General features: G+C 33.9%; 1 protein-coding gene across 1 annotated transcript; it reads left to right on the top strand.

Annotated features, from left to right (window-relative positions):
* The first annotated feature begins 4,819 nt into the window (after positions 1–4,819).
* On the top strand, positions 4,820–19,843 carry LOC115973098 (anaphase-promoting complex subunit 5-like). Its single transcript, XM_031093332.1, has 13 exons — positions 4,820–5,146; positions 5,282–5,441; positions 5,577–5,698; positions 9,040–9,289; positions 12,508–12,685; positions 12,785–12,863; positions 12,990–13,075; positions 13,558–13,687; positions 13,823–13,855; positions 14,679–14,927; positions 17,463–17,540; positions 17,659–17,917; positions 19,809–19,843. Exons 1-13 carry the CDS (start codon positions 4,976–4,978, stop codon positions 19,826–19,828), a joined length of 1,815 nt encoding a protein of 604 aa, XP_030949192.1. The 5' UTR covers positions 4,820–4,975; the 3' UTR covers positions 19,829–19,843.
* Positions 19,844–19,847: the final 4 nt, after the last annotated feature.

The raw sequence follows: 19,847 nt of genomic DNA, 5'->3' as shown, positions 1-19,847 counted from the left end.
AAATGTAAGTTTGTTGTGTAATTTGTCTCTGTAAATGTCTATAAATGTCTCTGTAATTTGTTGTGTTGATATAAATGTTAGTTTGAGAATTTTCTGTGTGCAGAGAAGTTTATATATATTTTTTCTAATTTTATGGAGTCACGTAGGGACACAGAGTTATGTAGAGACCTAACATTTATCACGGGTATCATGAACGGAGATATAGAAATTGACTCACAATTTTTGGGAACGTCTCAAAATACTCATGTGTCAGTTTCTGATTCTCCACCTCCACCTCCACCACAAGTTGAAAATGCCTCTTCTACAAAAGGAAAACGGGGCTCTAACTTTACTGTAGAGGAAGATAAACTCTTAGTGGCAGCATGGCTCAATACTAGCGTTGATGCCATAAACAGTAATGAACAAACACAAAATACCTTTTGTCAACAAGTTTGAGAATATTTCATGCAGTATAATACATCCGGTACCACACGTACTGTTATCTCCTTGCTAAGTCGTTGGGGAACGATTAGTGAAAAGACAAATAAGTTTGTTGGGTGTATGGCTTAAGTTAACGCACTTCATCAAAGTGGTATAACTGAAGAAGATAAGGTATAAATTATATTGCAATAGTGTTAACATGTCCATTCACCAATAGTTTGAAGATATTAATCATGTTATATTTGTTTTAATTTTTTTTTAGATTACCAATACGAAGGCTTTGTATTTAGAGAAGCGCAAGAAACCCTTTCTTCTTGACCATTATTGGCTCATGTTAAAGGACCAACCAAAGTTTGCCGATCCTAATAATGCTAGATCGAGATCATCCGTGCCTTCAAGTTCGGAGTCAATATCTATTAGTGAAGGGGATTGTGAGTCCGGACTTGGTGACACTTCCAATTTTGAGAGACCTATTGGTAGGAAGGCTGAAAAGGTCATCCGAAAGAACAAAACCACCGGAAAAGATGTAGGGGAATATTTGAACAAAAAATTGAAATTGATTGAGGATGTAACTCGGTTGGAAGAGGAAAAAATGTTTTTTGAGAGGGAAAAACTTGCGATTGAAAAGGAAAGTAGGGAAGAAAAACTTAAGATTGAGAAGGAAAGAATCATGATTGAGAAGAAAAAATCTGAGTGGGAAGAAAGGTTAGAGGAAGAGAGAATCATGATGATATAGATACAAGTGGCTTAACCGGAACACAAAAAGCTTTTTATGAACAACTCCAAGAAGAAATCATGGCAAAACGAAGATCACGTAATTAATGAGTTTAATTGTATTTTGGATGTAGCTTAGGCTTTTATGTATTTTGTAGTGGCTTATGTATTTTGTAGTGGCTTATGTCACTTGATGAATTATCTTAAACTAGATGTATGTATTTGTGTTGTGACTTAAAGTGCAATTTAACAAAGACTTTGAAGTGTAATCTTTTTTATCTTTTGTTAAGTTTCATTTGGTCTTATGATAGGCATTGATATAATTATTTGATCAAATGAAACTATTATTTGATCTATTATGCGTATTACAGCCACTATGAGTGCCTATTATATATCTTGCTGTTACAGCCACTATGAGTGTCTTTCATCCAATTATTTCTATTCATTGAACATTCATAGTATCATATACTTAGTTTTGAGATGACAAGTCTTAGAATAAATCTATGAACAATGAGCATTCATAGTATTTCCAAGTTGTTTGTTTTTAGATGTATGTGTTTGTGTTGTGACTTGTACGTAAATTGGTTATATTCATTTTGTTGTGGCTTATGTCACTTGATTTTAATCTTGCATCTATAGTAATAATTGATTTCCAATCGTCTTGAAGGTTGCATCTATGAATTACTATTTGTTTCGCAAGTTCCTTATTGATGACTTAGATGAAGATGAGATAATCGAATAACTTGTTATGGAAACATCACAACCTAAACGTCGTCGTCGTTCTATCCAACATAATCATTTGGTAGGCCATGAAAGGCTTTTTCTTGATTATTTTGCTCTCACACCAATATATCCACCCGCTTTATTTCGTAGGTGTAGGTGATTTCAGATGAAACGTTCTCTTTTTCTTCGTATTCAATCTCGAGTAGAAGCTCACGACTCTTACTTTGTCCAAAAAAGAAATAGTGTCAACAAACTTGATTTATCTTCATTACAAAAGATAACTGCTGCACTTAGAATGCTTGCGTATGGAGTATTGGGTGATTTGATAGATGAATATGTGCGGATTGGAGAAACTACTGCATTAGAAATTTTGAAAAAATTTGTTACTACGATAATTAATGTTTTCTCTGAATAATACTTGAGAAAGCCGAACAATGAAGACATTGCTAGACTGTTAGCTCACGGTGAACGTCGAGGTTTTTCAGGTATGTTAGGTTCAATTGATTGCATGCATTGGAAGTGGAAAAATTGTCTATCTGCATGGAAAGGTCAATATTGTGGTCATATTCGTGAGCCTACTATTATTTTGGAGGCAGTAGCATCATATGATCTTTGGATATGTCATGCATTTTTTGGGCTACCTGGGTCAAATAATGACATTAATGTGTTAGAACGATCTCATGTATTTAATGAACTTGTTGAAGGACGTGCTCCTACAATACATTACTCAATTAATGGTCATGACTATACTATGGGATATTACCTTGCTGATGGCATATATCCAAAGTGGGTAACATTTGTGAAAACAATCCCAGCTCCACAAGGACAGAAGTATAAATTATTTGCAGCAGCCCAAGAGGCGTATAAGAAGGATGTTGAGCGTGCATTTGGAGTGCTTCAAGCACGTTTCGCAATTGTCCGTGGACCTGCATGATTTTTTCATCTTGAAACACTCAAAAAGATAATGAAAGCGTGCATAATTCTCCATAATATGATTGTTGAAAATGAGCGGGATGATAATAAAGTGGTAGATTTGGATTATGAACAAAATGATGGAGTGGATAATCCTCCTCTGCAAATGTTACGTGAACAAAGTGATGAATTTTTGTCATACATTGAGAGGTATGGACGCATTAGAGACCGAGAAATTTATTTTCAACTCTAGTCGGACCTCATTGAACATTTATGGCAATTGCAAGGCAAGTCGTAGGAACTTTCTTTTTTGTATGTTGAGAAGCATGAGTCATAGGAACTTGTGCGAGTGTGTGAGTTTTATTGTAATTTGGTTTGAGTTATGTATGTGAGCAAATCTATGGACTACATTGTTCTTGCTATAATATGTGTTCTATTTTATATGTTTTCTTATAAAGTTCATTCATTTCATAGTTCACATTGTTCCAAGGTTGCTTCTGAACAATTGAGACGATAATAGGCTATCATGATAATTGAGAAATTGTTTTAGTAAAAAAAATAAATGTATGAGTATAATTTGGGGTTAAAAAAATCACTTGTTAATACTAGATGATTATTTGCTATTATGCGGCGGCGGCGGCGGCGGTAAAAGAGTCGTCGATGGCGGCGACAGCGGTTGAAGGTGGTTGTGATTGTTGTTTATTGTTTAGGATATATTATTTTATTGTAGTGGATATATTATTTTATTGTAATAGATATATTATTTTATTGTGATGTTTATATTATTTTATTATGTTAAAAGCTAAAATAGATCCACTGCTGCAGCATGTATGTAGGTAAAATAGATAAAGTAACTTTTGATGGAGCTACAAATTTACCACTGCTGTGGATGCTCTTATAAACTTTTATTCTTTTTTTTTTTTTTTTTTTTTTTTTTTTTTTTTTTTTCAATTTGGAAGAAAAAAAAAAAAAATTGTGAACACGATACTCGCTCAAGACATTGCTGACATGGATCATGTCTTTGTACAACTACTACTCGTGCTCGATATGATTTTTGTATATTACAACAAAATCTTACAATATATTTCACAAATTGTATTGTACATAAACTTTAACTTAACCATACATTATATTGTTATAATTTTGTAGTTTTGTATTTTAGTCTTCTAGATAGCTTATGTGTAGATATAACTTTTGCTGTTGCTCCGAAATGATAACATCTCTTTTCTTCCTATTTTGCGTTTCCTACCAGGTCGGCAATTATTAAAGCTGGCTTTGCCTTTCTCTTTTGTCTTGTTGTATGATATCTTTATTTATATATATTAAAATTATTTATTTATTATTAGTACTTGATAAGGGTAAATAAATTTAATAAAATTAGCTGATTTTCTTAGAAGGTAAAAATACTATTTTGATCATTAAATTTTGGGGTTATTGTCAATTTGATTCTTACATTTTAGTAGTAGTTAATTTGGTAATTATTATTATTATTTGATACAAGATAAAATTTTATTTTAACTTAATTTAAGTGTATATATATCTGTGAAACTCCTTCTTGGATGCTTAAACCTCAATCCTTACCCTCCACACCTCACAAGTATTTATACTTGTGGAGTGACTATCGCACTAAATATGTGCGTTGGTGGTCATTATTATTTTTAACTTGTAGTCAATTTAATCTTTATTATTTTTAATTTACCGTCATTATGGGTCCAAATTTAGGTTTGTTTTAGTTGTTGAGTAATTGATAATTTGAATTTATTTTTTTGTGTTTGATTGCCAAGAAAGTGCAAGAAAATTGGTGATTTGACTAAAGAGATTAAATTAATTGCAAGTTGAAAATAACAACAACCAAATGGAAGGAAACCAAAAACTGTCGGGTTGAAAACGTTAAAATTTGCCTTAAGAGTTAAAAAAGAGAGAAGAAAAGAAAATTAGCTAATAGACTCCCTATAATTTATAGCTACTTGAAGATAAAAAGGAAATAACTCCATTCCGGCACATCAATTTTCCCGGTTTTTTTTAAAAACCCCAAATTTTCATCCTCCATAAACCCTAACCAAATTTATTTGCCATTATCGACCACCCTACAACCAAATAAGTTAAACACCTTTATATTTCTCTCACACTCACTCACTCACTATACAAACGCAAAGAGAGTGGGAGAGAGTGAGAGTCTGAGTCTGGAGTCTCAAAATTCAAAAAAATGGCAGGGATTGTGAAACCGCCAGGCGAGTTCTCAATCACGCCACACAAAGTTTCGGTTTGCATTCTCCTTCAGATCTACGCTCCTTCCGCCCAAATCTCGTTTCATTTCCCCTTCGCCTCCGTCGCTCAGCACAACCGCCTCGGCTTGTTCCTCTTAGCTCTCACTAAGGTAAAACCGCCTTCACTTCAATCTCTCTTTAATTTCACTTCAACTTCTTCTTTCTATCTAGAATTTCGCAAACGAATCATCTTATTTGTAGTAATTACATTCGAATTTCGCATTTTTTTGTTTTTGTTTTCTCAGTCGTGTGATGATATTTTGGAGCCGAAACTCGACGAGCTAATTGGTCAATTGAGGGAAGTTTTTGGCGTATTGAACCCTCGTTTCATTGATCATTTAACAACTAGGCTTTCGGCTCTTTCGTCACCTGATGACTTGTTCAACTTCTTTTCCGAAATGCGAGGTGAGTTGGTCCCAATTTAAAAAGCAACGTGACTCATTTTCTCGTGTCTTCAATTTTGTGTACCTAATCTCATTGCTTACTTTTGTAATTGTCTGATATGGATAGTTCGTTAATTTTATGTGTAATGTTGTTTAGGGATTCTTGGCAGCCCTGAATCCGGTGCTTTGGAAGATGAGCAGGTTATTTTGGACCCTGCTAGCAACCTAGGGATGTTTCTCCGTCGTTGTATACTTGCTTTCAATCTGTTAGCATTTGAGGTATTATGTTTTCCAATATCATTTTGAAAGACCTCCATTTGATTTCACCATCATTTTTCTCAGTTTCATTATTGTTTAGCTGTGAATTAAAGTTACATATATATATTTTTTAAAGGTTCAATCTTTAATTATCTACCATGGTTCTTCTATATTGTTAGTTAATCTGATGTGTCCTTACTGACTACAATTCAAGCTCAATGTCGTATTTACTGTTTACATTGGGATATTCAAAAAAGGAACCTTCCAAATTCCACTACCTCTCTAACCAAAGACGGCACTTATGTGAAAGTGAATCTTGGCTATTAAAACTTAATCACCATAAATTTTAAATACAAGTACTATCTTGAAGACCACTTATGTTGATTCTGTTGTTAGATATATCTATTGCATTTATCACTTCCTCACTTCTAGTCACATGTAGTTTTATCTAGTTTGCCCATGGCAGTCAAAGACAAAGCCTTTTGTTAGGTGCTTGTCTTTAGAGCCTAGGCGAGCACCTTAAACCATGTAAAAGGGGCTAAGGTGAGAGCCTTTTTTAATTTCTAACTTTTTTATTGGAAGCTTGTTATAAAACCTATTGTTGGATTAACCTATCAAAAAAAAAAAAAAAAAACCTATTGTTGTATTAATTAATTTACAAAAGCTTGTTTTAAAACTTATTGTTAGATTTATTAATTTATAGAAGTTTATTGTAAAACCTATTGTTATAATGATAAATAGAGCTTAAACCATGTTAAGCATATTTTGAAATCAATTAATATATTTCTTTGTGCAACAAATGATTATAATATTTCAATACATTAGATGCATATGATTTTAAGTCCTATATGTATAATAACTATATTTAGAATTTGGTGCTTTTATTTAATCAGACTAGTGCCTTTTTGTTGCCTCACGCCTTGTGTGATACAATGCCTTGGAAACTTATGGCCTGTTTGGATGGAGGGGGGAGTGGAGGGGAGTAGAGTAGAGTTGGCTAAAAATAAGCTAATTTTGTTCTAAATTTACTCTACTCTACTCTCCCTCAATCCAAACGGACCATTAAGGTTGCCTTTTGCCTTTGACTACCTTGAGTTTGCCAATGTATTTTGTTCCCTTTATCAATTTGTGTGTCTATTGTAGGTAGTCTTTCAGAGTGATGCAAGGTCATATAACAACAGAGAAATTTAAAGGGAAGGATTATAAATTATTTACATGAATTATAGCAAGATATTCTCCAAATAGTTTTGTTGTCTGACCAATATTTAGGTTATTTGAAAAGATATTATCCTTTCTTAGGGTTCTCTTAATCCAAACCCAGCTTAATTTTAAAAAATTGAGGCCAAGTTTATCCATAGATAGGGTTGAATTCTGATTCTTCCTTCTGAGTTGTGGTCAAATTGTGAGGACTTGTTCTGTCAAATGCCTGTCAATTTCTAGCTTGTCTCATCAACTCTTCACAATAGTATTTGTATAGAGGCTTCTCCATTTCATTTTGGGGAAATACCTTCTTGTCCATTTATCTGGTAAATTATGATCTCTTGTATTTCATTTACTCTTTCCAGAATATGCTGAGATTTGGAGGCTTGAGGTGCTTTTGAAAATCAAAGCTTTTTCCTGATCAAATGCCTAGAAAAGTAAATCCTGGTGATCTGCCACAGGAGACCCTTAAAAGGCATTTTTTTCCAAGCATAGGCATCATATGCAAGAGTAGAAGTGTACACTACCTTAAATGGCTAGGTCTCTTACTGTTGAAGCAGAATATTGTGATAAAATCCCATTGCATTTAATTTAAGAAATGGGGTCGGCTACCTCTTGTTTGATAGTCCTAGGTCCATCTTGCCTCCAATGGATTTAAAAAATCCCCCTCCCAAGTCCCAGCTTTCTACACCAATGTATATCGTGCAAAGCTTTAGCCAGATTCTGCCCTCATTTACCTTTTCAGGTTCTTTCCTTTTTCAAACATGGACACAAAAACATGTATACTACACCCACCCAAAATAAATGGAGTTGAACTTGTTATATGCAAATTACTTTTTCTTGTCAGTTACAAGTGTTAAACATTCTGCCCTTTCAGTTGAATTGACAGGTATCTTAGATTGCAGTCAGTCAACCTTTTGACTTTCAACAGTCATGTTAGACACATTTCTGAAACACGTGCATGCTAACAAATCTCAGTATCAGCATGAAAGAACTTTAAATTTCACTTTTTGCTCTAGAAATCTGCCATTCCCAATTCATAAGTGTATCACTTCTTAAGATTGCTTAGACAGTGGCAATAAATGCATAGAGATGACAGTCAGTTCCTCTTCCTCCATGCTTTATTCAAATTAAAGTTGGTCACTTGTTTGCCTTCTATCACAAGATTACTTATTTGTTACCATACATCTCTTGAAAAGATGTCTAACTGCCATCTGCATCAAATGCTTCAAGCTAAGTGGGCGTTTTTTCTGGATAATAATTTTATGGCCCTAAAGACTTCTTCTATCCAAAGTTAAAAAATGATGCCAAAAAAGCAATAATGTATTCTGTTAGAATAGCTGAATTCTTGATCAGCTGATAGTACTGCTACTGATGTTAAAGTATGGTTGAGGTTTGCAAAAAAAAAAAAAAGGGTTGCAAAAGAGGCAGACAGGAAGGCAAATAAAGAAGAAGAAAGGAATGATGTGCATTGTAAAAAAAAAGTTGCTTCTGAAAAATTCTTAAAAGAAAATATGATTCATTGTTTAACATAATACAATAAATTTGTTTATGGTAATAACTTTCTGTGTATTTCTTATTAATTAAAGTTGTATTAATTTTTAGATACATCAGTCTTAGTGCTAAATTGTACATTTTTTAATTTAATTTTGACAGTTGGGATATATTCTTCAATAATCTTTCCTTCATCTCTCTCTCCTCTTTATTTTTGATCTTTTGTTTTTATAAGAGCAAGGTGGAGAGTGAGGTTGTGGGTTTAAGGCCTACTAAGTGCGTGTGTAATTACTATTAAAAAATTTTGTTGTTACGTTTTTCATATCTGCTTCCCGCTGGTTCACTTTTTGTATTAATTTAACATCGGATGCAAACTGGAAAAGCAATGGAAAGGATTAAGAGCTAGAGCTATTATAGTTGACATTAACTCTTGCACATATCATACTATCCTTGATATTATTCTTTTCCAGCTCTCTAAGTTATTCAAATATTATTTCAAAAAAATCTATGTGCTTACTTTTTCTCCTTTTGTTTTCACTTTATTTTTTCTACTTTGTAGTTGTGTTGTAATTTAAGCCTTTATGGGACAAATAGAATGTTAGATATGTGCTTTACTTCTCTCTTTCCACTTTTAGGATAACATTCTTGGTTTTTATTTTGAAGTGCAGGGTGTGTGCCACCTTTTGACAAATATAGGGGTATATTGTAAAGAAGCCCTCTCAAGTTGTGCTTCTTATGAGACAACGTGTTTTGAAGATTCCAGTAGCAATTTGGAGGCCTTTCCAGAATATGAAAACATGGACTTGGAAAATTTTGTCTTCAAGAAAGTTACCGAAGAAATTGAAGCAAGAAAAAGGGCTAGTGAGAGAGTATCTTTTCATCTTCATGCGCCAAAAGCACTCTTTAATTTGGTTGAAGGTATAAACACTTAACTTTTTTACTTGTAAAGCATGTATAGATGTTATAAAAGCATAGGCCATAGAGCCCCTTGCCCCTTTTGTTTGATGACAAACTAGTAAGAAAGTGAGCTTGTGAAGATAATAGAGAATCAAGTAGTTAATTTTCCTAAGATTGCTTTCGGAAGGTATGCTATGATTGAATTATTGCATAGTTAAGCCAGTAAGACCCTAAAACCCTAAACCCTAAGTTTAAAACCCCAAAACCCTAAATTCTAAACCTGTGCATAAGAGTCATTGCTTTTCACTATATTGGTGCCTTGATCTTTACCTTTTGGTAGTATTTTGATTAAACCGTGTTTTTTGTTTTGAACATCGCTATCATAGTTGAATATATTTTGTAAAGCACAATAGAGTTGTATAAAATATTATGTTTAACTTTTTATGTTATTAGTTGATTATCTTGTTGCCAATTGATAATCTTGATCAAAATAGCAATGTAGAAAATGTAAAGAAATTGGAATAGCCTATGTAGGATTTGAAATTTTGAACATACAACTTTTGTGCAATTGCATGATGCTCTGCTAACGGGACTTTTTTGATTATTTGTGATGAATCTTTCTATTAGAAGCCCTTATACTTATATTCAAAAACTGTGTGCTTCTCTAGTTAGGCCTGCACTTATGCTTTGTGCCGAGGCTCTAAAGGGCCTTTGTTTTTTAGTGCACCTAATGCTTTCAACAACATTGTTTATGATTGTTTGAAGTTGATCATGTTAGTGTTGATTACATGAAAGAACTTGCTATTACATACTTGCTAGATTACATTTTTTTTTTTTTTTTTTGGATAGGTAATGAAATTTTTTATTAAATAAGAAGCCAACCCCAGTATATTGGGGATGTACTTTGGGGTAAAAATCAAGAACCAAGGTTACAATGATCAAGTAAAATAGGAATGGAAAAACAAGAAAAATGTGATAGAACCACACCCCAAACAAGGAGAATATGGCAGAAGAAAGACTTAATCTCTAGCAAGGATCGTTCACATCCCTCAAAACATCTAGCATTCCTCTCACTCCAAATACACCACATCAAAAAATGTGGCACAAGTCTCCAAAAGCCTATATTGCTATGATGCCCAAATTTACCTTGCCAAGACTTAAACAACTCAATTACCTTATGTGACATAACCCAATGAATTCCAAACAAACAAAACTCCAAAGACCGCAACTCAAATGCTATGGGGCAATGAAGAAGAAGATGATCCATTGACTCCCCACACCTCTTACACATATAGCACCAATCAAGAACAATAATACGCCTTTTGCGAAGGTTATCAATTATAAGAATTTTCCCTAAGGAAGCAGACCATGAGAAAAAAAGCTACCCTTGGAGGAACCTTCGCTTGCCACACCATTCTCCAAGCGAAAGAAGTAAGAGTTGGAGGTTAGAAAGAAAGATAAAATCCTTTAACCTCAAAGCCTCTACTCCTAGTTGGATTTCAAAAAACCTTATCAGGGCCAACCCCTTTCACAATTGAAGAGTAGACAATGCCCATAAACCGATCAAAAGGTTCTTGCTCCCAATCTTGAGGTGGATGATGAAATCAAACATCCCAATGAATCCTTCCACCAAACCACCCTATAACCTACCTCCGCCATTGAAGCATCCCTTGCCCTACTAAGATAGTAAAGTTTTGGAAAAACCTCTTTGAGGGTACAATCCCCACACCACACATGCTTCCAAAACTTCAGTCTAGCACCATCACCCACCTCATATCGTAGGAGTTTAGAAAAGTTCAACCGGCCACTTCTAATAAACCTCAAGAGGCTAACACCTTACGTACTTATCACCTTTTTCACAAAAAATAAGAGTTACCTTACCCCCTTTAGACAAATAAAGCCTCTTCCAACCTGCTAGTCTCCGCTTCATCTTCTCTAAAATAGGATTCTATATTGAGAGCTGCTTGAACTTAGCACCTAAAGGAAGGCCCAAATATTTCAAAGGAAGGGAAGAATGCCTACAACCCAACAACCCCACCAGATCATCCAGATTGTGCACGTCTCCAACTGGAACCAATTTTGATTTCCCTAAATTAATTCTTAAACCTGAAACCCCCTCAAATCTAGGCAGAATCTCCCTTAAAGTAACTAAATGATTAGGATCAGCATAACAAAAAATAAGAGTGTCATCCGCAAATAACAAATGAGACACCATCATTGAAGTACCAGCCGTATTGTGCACGTAGAATCCTGAAAACTGACCAGCAGTTGCAGCCACCTCCAACATACGGCTCAATGCTTCCATAACAACATCAAATAGAAGCGAAGATAAAGGATTCCCTTGCCGAATCTCCCTAGAACTTCCAAAGAAATCCGAAGGACTACCATTAATTAAAATGGAAAGCTTAACAGTAGAAATGCAGCACACAATCCATTTCCTCCACTTCTCTGAAAACCTACAACTCTGGGGCATATACATTAGAAAACCCCAACTCACATGATCATATGCTTTCTCCACATCCAACTTACACAACACCCCTAGAATCTCTGTCTTTAGTCTACTATCAATACATTTAGCAGCAATGTTTAGAGAAAGAGAGAAGATATCAATTTGGTGTTTTCCCCCCCCCCCAAAAAAAAAGTCTTGAAAGAGTCCTTAAAATCAACCAAAGATGTAAAGATGACAGTGTCCCTGATGCGGGATAAACCAGAACTTTGCAACCAAAAAAAAAAAAAACAAAAAAATAAAGTATAGAACTTGGGAGCCAACATCTAGGCTTGCTTGGAGTCAACACCAAGCAGCAGAAAACTGCTAGGAGTCGGCATCAAACCAAAAAAAACAAAATATCTTTCATTCATCAAAATAATTTCCCCTTTGACTGGAGTACAATGTTTGCTTATATAGAGATACGAACCCTAATTTTGTGGTGTAGGAAACCCTAATTGTCTTATCATTAATTAACCCTAACTTAAAAAAAAGTACATATAAACCTAATCAGATACTAGGGCCTAAAATAAAATACAATTGACTAGCAAAATGAAATAATACTATATTAAAGTAAATATCTCTTTTTGTCTCCCTCATCACTTTCTCATGCCAAGATTGTCTGCCAATGGTCGCATCTCCCTCCACCTCAGTATTTTGGATTACGGTCATCATGGCTGTTCTTTAAAATTTGATGTCTTATGTCTAGAGGCAAGGAAATGGTAATAGTGTATTTAGCTATCTAAACGTGCAGATATTGAAGCTCCTGCTGACCCAAAATCCAAGCACGGTGACAAAGTTGGAGAGGCTTCTTCATATGTGCATCCTCCGGATTATGCATTAAGAGAATTTGAGCCCAATAGTGGAATATTCCTACGAACAAACTGGCAGATACAAGGGTACTTACAAGAGCAGGCCGATGCACTTGAAAAGTAAGCAATATTCCTAAATTAAAGTTTTGTTTGTGAACTTATGAAGTTGCACTTTAGGTTGTACTGAATCTCAGTTCTCAATCCTTATTCTCGTGGCAGGAATGGAAGCTCTTTCTCTTTGAATGCTTTCGAACTTATTTTAAGGCAGCTCCATAAATTGGCACCAGAGCTTCATCGTGTAAATTAATTTTCATTCTTTATTAATGCTTTTCTTTTTGGTAATTTTCTCCTACTCTCTGTTGTTTCTTGCACTTTTAATATGGTGCTGCTGCATTTTTTTTTTTTTGGCTGGATTATGATGTAGGTTCACTTCTTGCGTTACTTGAATAGCCTTTGTCATGATGATTATTTTGCTGCTTTGGAGAACCTTCTCCGTTATTTTGATTACAGGTAAATCTGGATTTTAGCTTGCTATTTAATTTGTGAATGTTGTACTAGGTAAACTGCCTCTATCGTGGCTAAATTTTTCATGTTTTAACCTAAATATCTATAATTTCAAACTGAAAATGGAAAGCTGAGGTCTGGCCGCCTGGTGTACCTATATTGAAAAGAAGCTTCTGCAAAATAAGTTGTTGTCAGATTAATTTTTAGTGTTTCCATAACTATTTGTATGTAAGTATTCAGTGGCTTGACTACTTAAAAAAAAAAAAAATCAATCTGACAACTTATTTTTCATACAAATGGTTATGGAAACACTAACTAAAAATAAATTATCTAAAATGCAGTCTATATTTGAAATTCTATATTGCAGCAAAGAATACATCTCTAAGAATTTTTTTATTTTATCAATTTTAACTTTATTTCCTTGTCTTCTTGTTATAAATTCAGGTTTAAGAAAAATGAACTAATCTGAAAAAATGTTGGCACAAAAGTGCAGGGACAGAAGGAATTGATTTTGTTCCTCCTGCATCTGGTAGCAATAGTTTTGGGAGATATGAAATTGCTTTATTGTTTCTAGGGATGATGCATTTTCAGTTTGGGCATCCAAAGCAAGCTTTGGAGGTGAGCATGTGGAATGCATTTCCCTTCCAAAAGAACCCTCTTGCCCATTTTCTGTACCATTTATGAAAGTAGACTTGTAGCATTCTACTTTATACCCCTGCTATTGTTTGACAATTGTTTTTCTTGGTTCTTTAGGTTTTGACTGAAGCAGTTCGTGTTTCTCAACAGGTAATCTCCTTATTTATGTAATTAACTTTATTTTCTAGTTTGTATCCAATGAGCTCTAGCTCAAATGGTATCTTCTTTCCTTGTAAGAACTGGATGGAGGTTGAGATTGTGGGTTCAAGACCTGCCAGGTGCATGTACTACTGACCAATAAAAAAAAATTACCAGATTGTAATTTATTGGACTCTTGCATGAGTATATCCCATCTGCTTTTAGCTTTTAGAGATTTGTTGTTGATAGTTTGGATCAGTTGATTGTTAAATTAGCATTTGAGAATGGTTTAATATTATAACAAAACTCAAACAATGATAAAGCATATAAAATCCTAATCTTTTTAGTGAAAAAATGGAGAAATAATATAGCTTTAAGTCTCAAAGAATCCTAATCATTTATTCAAAAAATTGGGAATCTGTTGAATTTTGTTAATTTTTAATTAAGCGGCTCAGCTAAAGTAGAATTATAGCTTCTGGTTTTATGTGAATATTGCGGTATGTATATAGTAATAAGGGAATTGGCTTTCCTCTTGGTAATGTGGTAGATGCAGGATCAATTCAGTGTCAGACTGATTTTCTAGTGTTTAAATTAATGTTAAATAATATGTAATGTTTGTTTAAAAGATGTGGAAAATAGCTTTTACCTGAGCATATGAAACTAGAGAGCGGGTTCATCCCCATGGATTACACCAAGTGTAACTTGAAGCTCAATTTGGGCATTCTATTTACAATATGATGGGGGATTATTTGTTGCAAAGCACTAGCAGATTGTATTCTTTCTTATTTCAGTTTTTTGTTGCACAATGAGGACTGATTTATTTCAATTTGTGCAGCTAAGTAACGATACTTGTCTTGCATACACTTTAGCAGCTATCTGCAACTTGTTGTCTGAAATTGGGGTCTCAAGTACAGCTGGGATACTGGGGTCATCATTCTCACCTTTGACCAGTATAGGCATTTCGCTTTCTGTCCAGCAACAATTGTTTGTCCTCCTGAGAGGGTCTCTAAAGAGAGCAGAAAGTCTAAAATTGAAACGATTGGTGGCTTCCAATCATCTTGCAATGGCTAAATTTGATTTAACGGTAAGAATTGGAGTTACTATACTTTGTGGATTATCTCATTGTAAAATTTCTTTGTACGTCTTCCCCTGAAAGTGGTAGTGATAATGTATTTCTATTCTGAATTATGGAAATAAAAACTATGCATGAGTTACAATTGCCACTTAATCCGCTTTGTGTTAGTGCTTTAAGTTACCTGTTTATCCATCATTTCCTTTCGTCAATGGCAATCACCTAAAAAGGTCATACTTAATGTACAAGGTCCCACTTCTATGGGCTCTGGGATGGGTGGTTGGTGGTAAGCAGCCTGGCTTACTGCAATTTTGGAGAGACTAATTCTCATACTTGAACCTGCAACAAATCGGTTGGGCAGAAGGCTCTTGCCATCACACTAAGGCGTCAATAGCAATTACTTGAGCACCTACAAAAGGCTTTCATATATAAGAAATATGGGACATGATATTTCCCCTGTGATTTGGATTGTTCACAACACTTTCTCCCAGCTCTGACCTCTGCTTGCCTAGAGAATTGTCTCTTTATAATTAAATAAACTGTGGAGGAAGTGGAGTGATATAGTCCTTCTCAGGTTCAAATAAAATTACTTTTGAAGAGTCAAATGTTTGAAGAATTTTACTCTATGTGATGTCCATAAGGAGCGGTAATTGATTATTTGATTCCTGCAATATTGGGATATTACTAGTATGTATTTTTTTGTCCTCCATAAAATAAAATACTATGCATGAGTTACTGCTGCAACTTAATCCAATTTGTGGTGATGCATTAAACTTAAAGTCCATGTTTGTCCATCATCTCCTTTGATCAATAGGGATCACCCAAAACGGTTCTACTCAATGCACAAGACTCGTTTTTACGAGGTCTGGTAGATATGGTTGATAGGTAGCATTGCCCCAAGTTGGAGAGTTTGATTCTCGAACTCAAACCTGCAACAAATTTCTGGGTAGAGGGAACTTGCCATCGCACTAAGGTCTATCCTTTGATTGATAGCAATCACCTAAGTGCCCAAAAGAAAAAAAAGATTACAAGTAAGGCATTTTAGCAGTCCATCCTATCCTCTCTTCACATTGAATCTTTACTATAAACTATTCATACAAGAAAATTCCTTGGATTCTAACTCGCTTGAAATGCCAAAAGAAAAGATGGATTCCACAGTATAGCATCAGTAGAAACATCCAGTGATCTGCCTGATGCAGGAGGCAGTGAGAAAGATTTATTATAATTTATGTATCAAGGGAAATTCTGTAATTTCTTAATATTCTAGAATGGGTCTTATTGAATTCTTATGGCTAATTTGAATTCCAAAAGGACATATGTAATAATATATTTTCGTTTCTTGTTGGATCAGTGTAAAGTGCAAACAACCCTTTTGATTTTCTAGAAGTTACCAAATATGGTAGCTTACACGCTAATTGAAATTAGCCAAATGTGGATTAATTAGTATGAGATAATGTTCAGGGAACAGAAATTAAATTGAAAGGAAACATTAATGTTTTCTATTATTTTTTCAAAATATTTCTTTATATTCATAAATGCCCAATTGGAAGGGAATGCTCAGCCCACCAAATACTGGCATTTGCCACTATGTTTGCATTTGTATGTGCACATGCCCATCATGCACATATACATAAATAAATACTCTATTATCTAAATGCAAGATATTAGGGATGCATGAAGAGAATTTATGTATCATATACTGGGAACAGCTTCATGCAAGAATGTAAATAAATTGTTAGGGTTATTTTATGTTATTTTTATTTTTTTTATATAAAAATTCTTGTGCATAAATGAATTGGTCCCTTGGTTTTGCACTGGATTAACTGTTTCGTGTACTTACACATGTTTCTATACTTAAAAACGTTAAGATCAATAGCTTTTATGGTTTTGATTTATTTTCGATTTAAGCATGGGGAATGTTTTTGGGAAGTGCTACTGAATCATTGCTAGATTAATAATTCCATTGAACTTTGATAAATTTTAGGATTAGGAATGTTGTGATATCCATTCAAAATGTGTGCCACAAATTACTGTGACACATTACTTCATGTCATGTATATATAATCTTTCTGAAGCTATATTTGAAAGAAAACCCATATTTTTGGATCCCTGTGACGTGATGAGTTACATGTTAAAGAGATCTAGGGAGGCCATCATCAAAATGGGTATGGTTGATGGTTCCCCATTGCTTATTGTGGTGCCTTTGGAGGGAGAGAAATAGTTGGTGCTTTGAAGATAAGGAGAGATCCATATCAGACTTGAAGCTATTTTTCTTTAGCACTTTAATGGATTGGTTGGTTGCTTTGTGGAACCAATCATTTTTATCTTTTCTTGATTTCTTAGATTCTTGTAATTTCTGTTCTTGATTGTTTGACCCCTTGTACACTCCCTATGTACTAGGGTGTTCCCCTTTTTTTGATATCAATAAACTCTTTTCTTATATAAAAAAAATGTTAGAGAGATCTAGGGAGTAGAATGGAATCTTATTTCTAATGGCTTTATATTATTGCATCTAGTAAATTGAAAATGTTCTACCATCATGTGCAGCATGTGCAAAGGCCTCTAGTATCATTTGGTCCTAAAGCTTCCATGAAACTCAGAACATGCCCCACTAATGTTTGCAAGGTAACATGAGGCATTTGATGATTATCATTTGTCTTTTGTCCATTTCAGATAAAATTCCAAATAATTTGATTTCTTAGTGCTGTTGCTTTCTTTTTCTTATTTTGTGTGATGTTTGCAGGAATTGAGGCTAAGTTCTCATCTGATTAGCGAATTTAGCTTTGAAAGTTCAACAATGACAACTGATGGTGCTTTTAGTACTGCATGGCTTAAGAATTTACAAAAGCCATTGGGTTCAGCAATTTTGTCCCAAGAGAATGGATCTGGAAGCAATGAAAATGCTTTCCAGTTTTGTGTGCAACCCAGTTCAATTCCTGGATCTGTATTGCAATTAATAGGTTCTTCATACTTACTTCGAGCCACTGCCTGGGAGTTATATGGCAGGTGATCTTTACTCTAGACCCTGTTATTTCTTGTTCATTTTTGTGCTTATTTAAATTTAAAAGCTTTTGATAATTATTGTTAGTGAATTGTCCTAGTGAAATAGGAAAACAAGGAATCATACCTTGATTTTTAGTTGATTTCTTAGATGCAACAATGATCAGATTGATATACTTCCATGCATGCATGCCCTCCCGTGCTTGTGCATGCACAGTCACACTTCCACATATAACATATTACAGGAACATAGGAGGCATCTCTATTTTCTTGGGGAAATCCTTAGAATTATCATTTCTTAGATAATAAAGACTGGACATTGTGGGTAGAACGCAGCATATGATAGAAACTAGGGAAAACTTCATTTTAAATCCTATAGTTTAAAGGGTGGAACAAATTAAACCTCAAAAATTAACATTATAAGCCGCAAGTATGTTTACATTGTTTTTAGAGAAAATTATGTTTTTAATGCTATAGTTTAGGGGTGTAACAAATTAAACCTTGAAATTTCAAAATTAACAAATTAAACCCAAGGTTTCAAAAAATAACAAATTAAACCCTATCCTATTTTAAACCCCATACACAATCTACTTCAATGGGGTGAGGTTAGATTTGTTACCTTTCGAAACCTTAGGGGTTAATTTGTTACTTTTCAAAACCTTAGGGTTTAATTTGTTAATTTTGAAATTTCAAGGTTTAATTTGTTACACCCCTAAACTATAGCATTAAATACATAATTTTCTCTAAAAACAATGTAAACATACTTGCGGCTTATAATGATAACTATTTGAAACCTTGAAACCTGAATCTATTTCTAAGTTTTGATTAATCCCAACAAGTCCTTTAAGGGTGTGTTCTTTATGCAAGAGTTTGGAATGAGAATTATAAAATCTTGGGAATTTGTGAAAATTTGGTTGTTCCTTTGACATAATTTTTTAGAATTACAATTTCCATAACGTGCAAGATTTCAAGTCCCACCTTTTATGTAGGAAATTTCAGTTCTTACAATATTTTGTACTTGTGAGAATTACTAATATTATACTTAAGTGTGTGTTTGGCAAAAATAATTTTTGCCAACTTATTTTACTATTTAACTTATTTTTGCTACTATTCATGGCCACATTTTTTTGTACTATTTATGGGTCTTACTGTACTATTTCAGTTAACTTTTATTTTTATCTACAGTACTTTTAGCAAAAAGTTTTCAGTTTCAACAAAATAAGCGGATCCCAAACAGACCCTTAAATTCAACTTTTCACTCTTTCCCTATAAAACTATGTAGAGTAAATTTTAGGAAAAAAAAAAAAAAAATTTCACCCAAATAGAATGTTCCTCAATGTTCAAGGGTATTTTGGTTATTTACAAGACTATCCATAATGGTCCAGCATTATTTTTTAGTTACTAAATGAGTGTGTATAAGATTATTTTAAATGATTGAAATATACTTTTTTTATTTTTATTTTTTAACAATTCAATAGTTTTGGGGGGGGGGGGGGGGGAGTGGATTTGAACTCTGGATGTCTTTGTTAGCAACATTAGAAGGTGTCAATTGAGTTACAAGGCCTTAGCAGTTGAAATATAATTTTTTTTTTTAAAATTTATTGTTACTTAAAATATGGAATAATTAAAATTCCTAGTGTTTTTGAACAATATAAATGTCAACTCTTAAAGGAAATTTTTTTTTTTTTTTTTTGATAGGTAACTCTTAAGGAATTCTAATTGCTGGATTGTAAACTCTAAAATATATAGCTCTCAATATTCAGCGACTATACAAGTTGTAATAAATTCAAAGTGATGCTGCGTTTGTGTTCTTAATTTTGTGGTTATAGGTTTGGGAATTCTTGGATCCTTGATATTATTTCTGATATCCTTTTTTTTCCCTGCTGTTATCAGTGCCCCTCTTGCTCGAATAAATGCACTGGTTTATGCAAC

The sequence above is a fragment of the Quercus lobata genome, unplaced genomic scaffold (assembly GCF_001633185.2).
Source record: "Quercus lobata isolate SW786 unplaced genomic scaffold, ValleyOak3.0 Primary Assembly Scq3eQI_2016, whole genome shotgun sequence".
Lineage (NCBI taxonomy): Eukaryota > Viridiplantae > Streptophyta > Magnoliopsida > Fagales > Fagaceae > Quercus > Quercus lobata.
The sequence above is the reverse complement of the archived record's forward strand: the minus strand, read 5'-3'. Positions and strand labels throughout refer to the sequence as shown.

Coding starts and splice junctions, on each gene's coding strand:
- LOC115973098 (XM_031093332.1), top strand. CDS start 4,976: ATGGCAGGGATTGTGAAACCGCCAGGCGAGTTCTCAATCACGCCACAC. Junction 9,290..12,507: donor ACTCTTTAATTTGGTTGAAG/GTATAAACACTT, acceptor CTAAACGTGCAG/ATATTGAAGCTCCTGCTGAC. Junction 14,928..17,462: donor TGGCTAAATTTGATTTAACG/GTAAGAATTGGA, acceptor CATCATGTGCAG/CATGTGCAAAGGCCTCTAGT.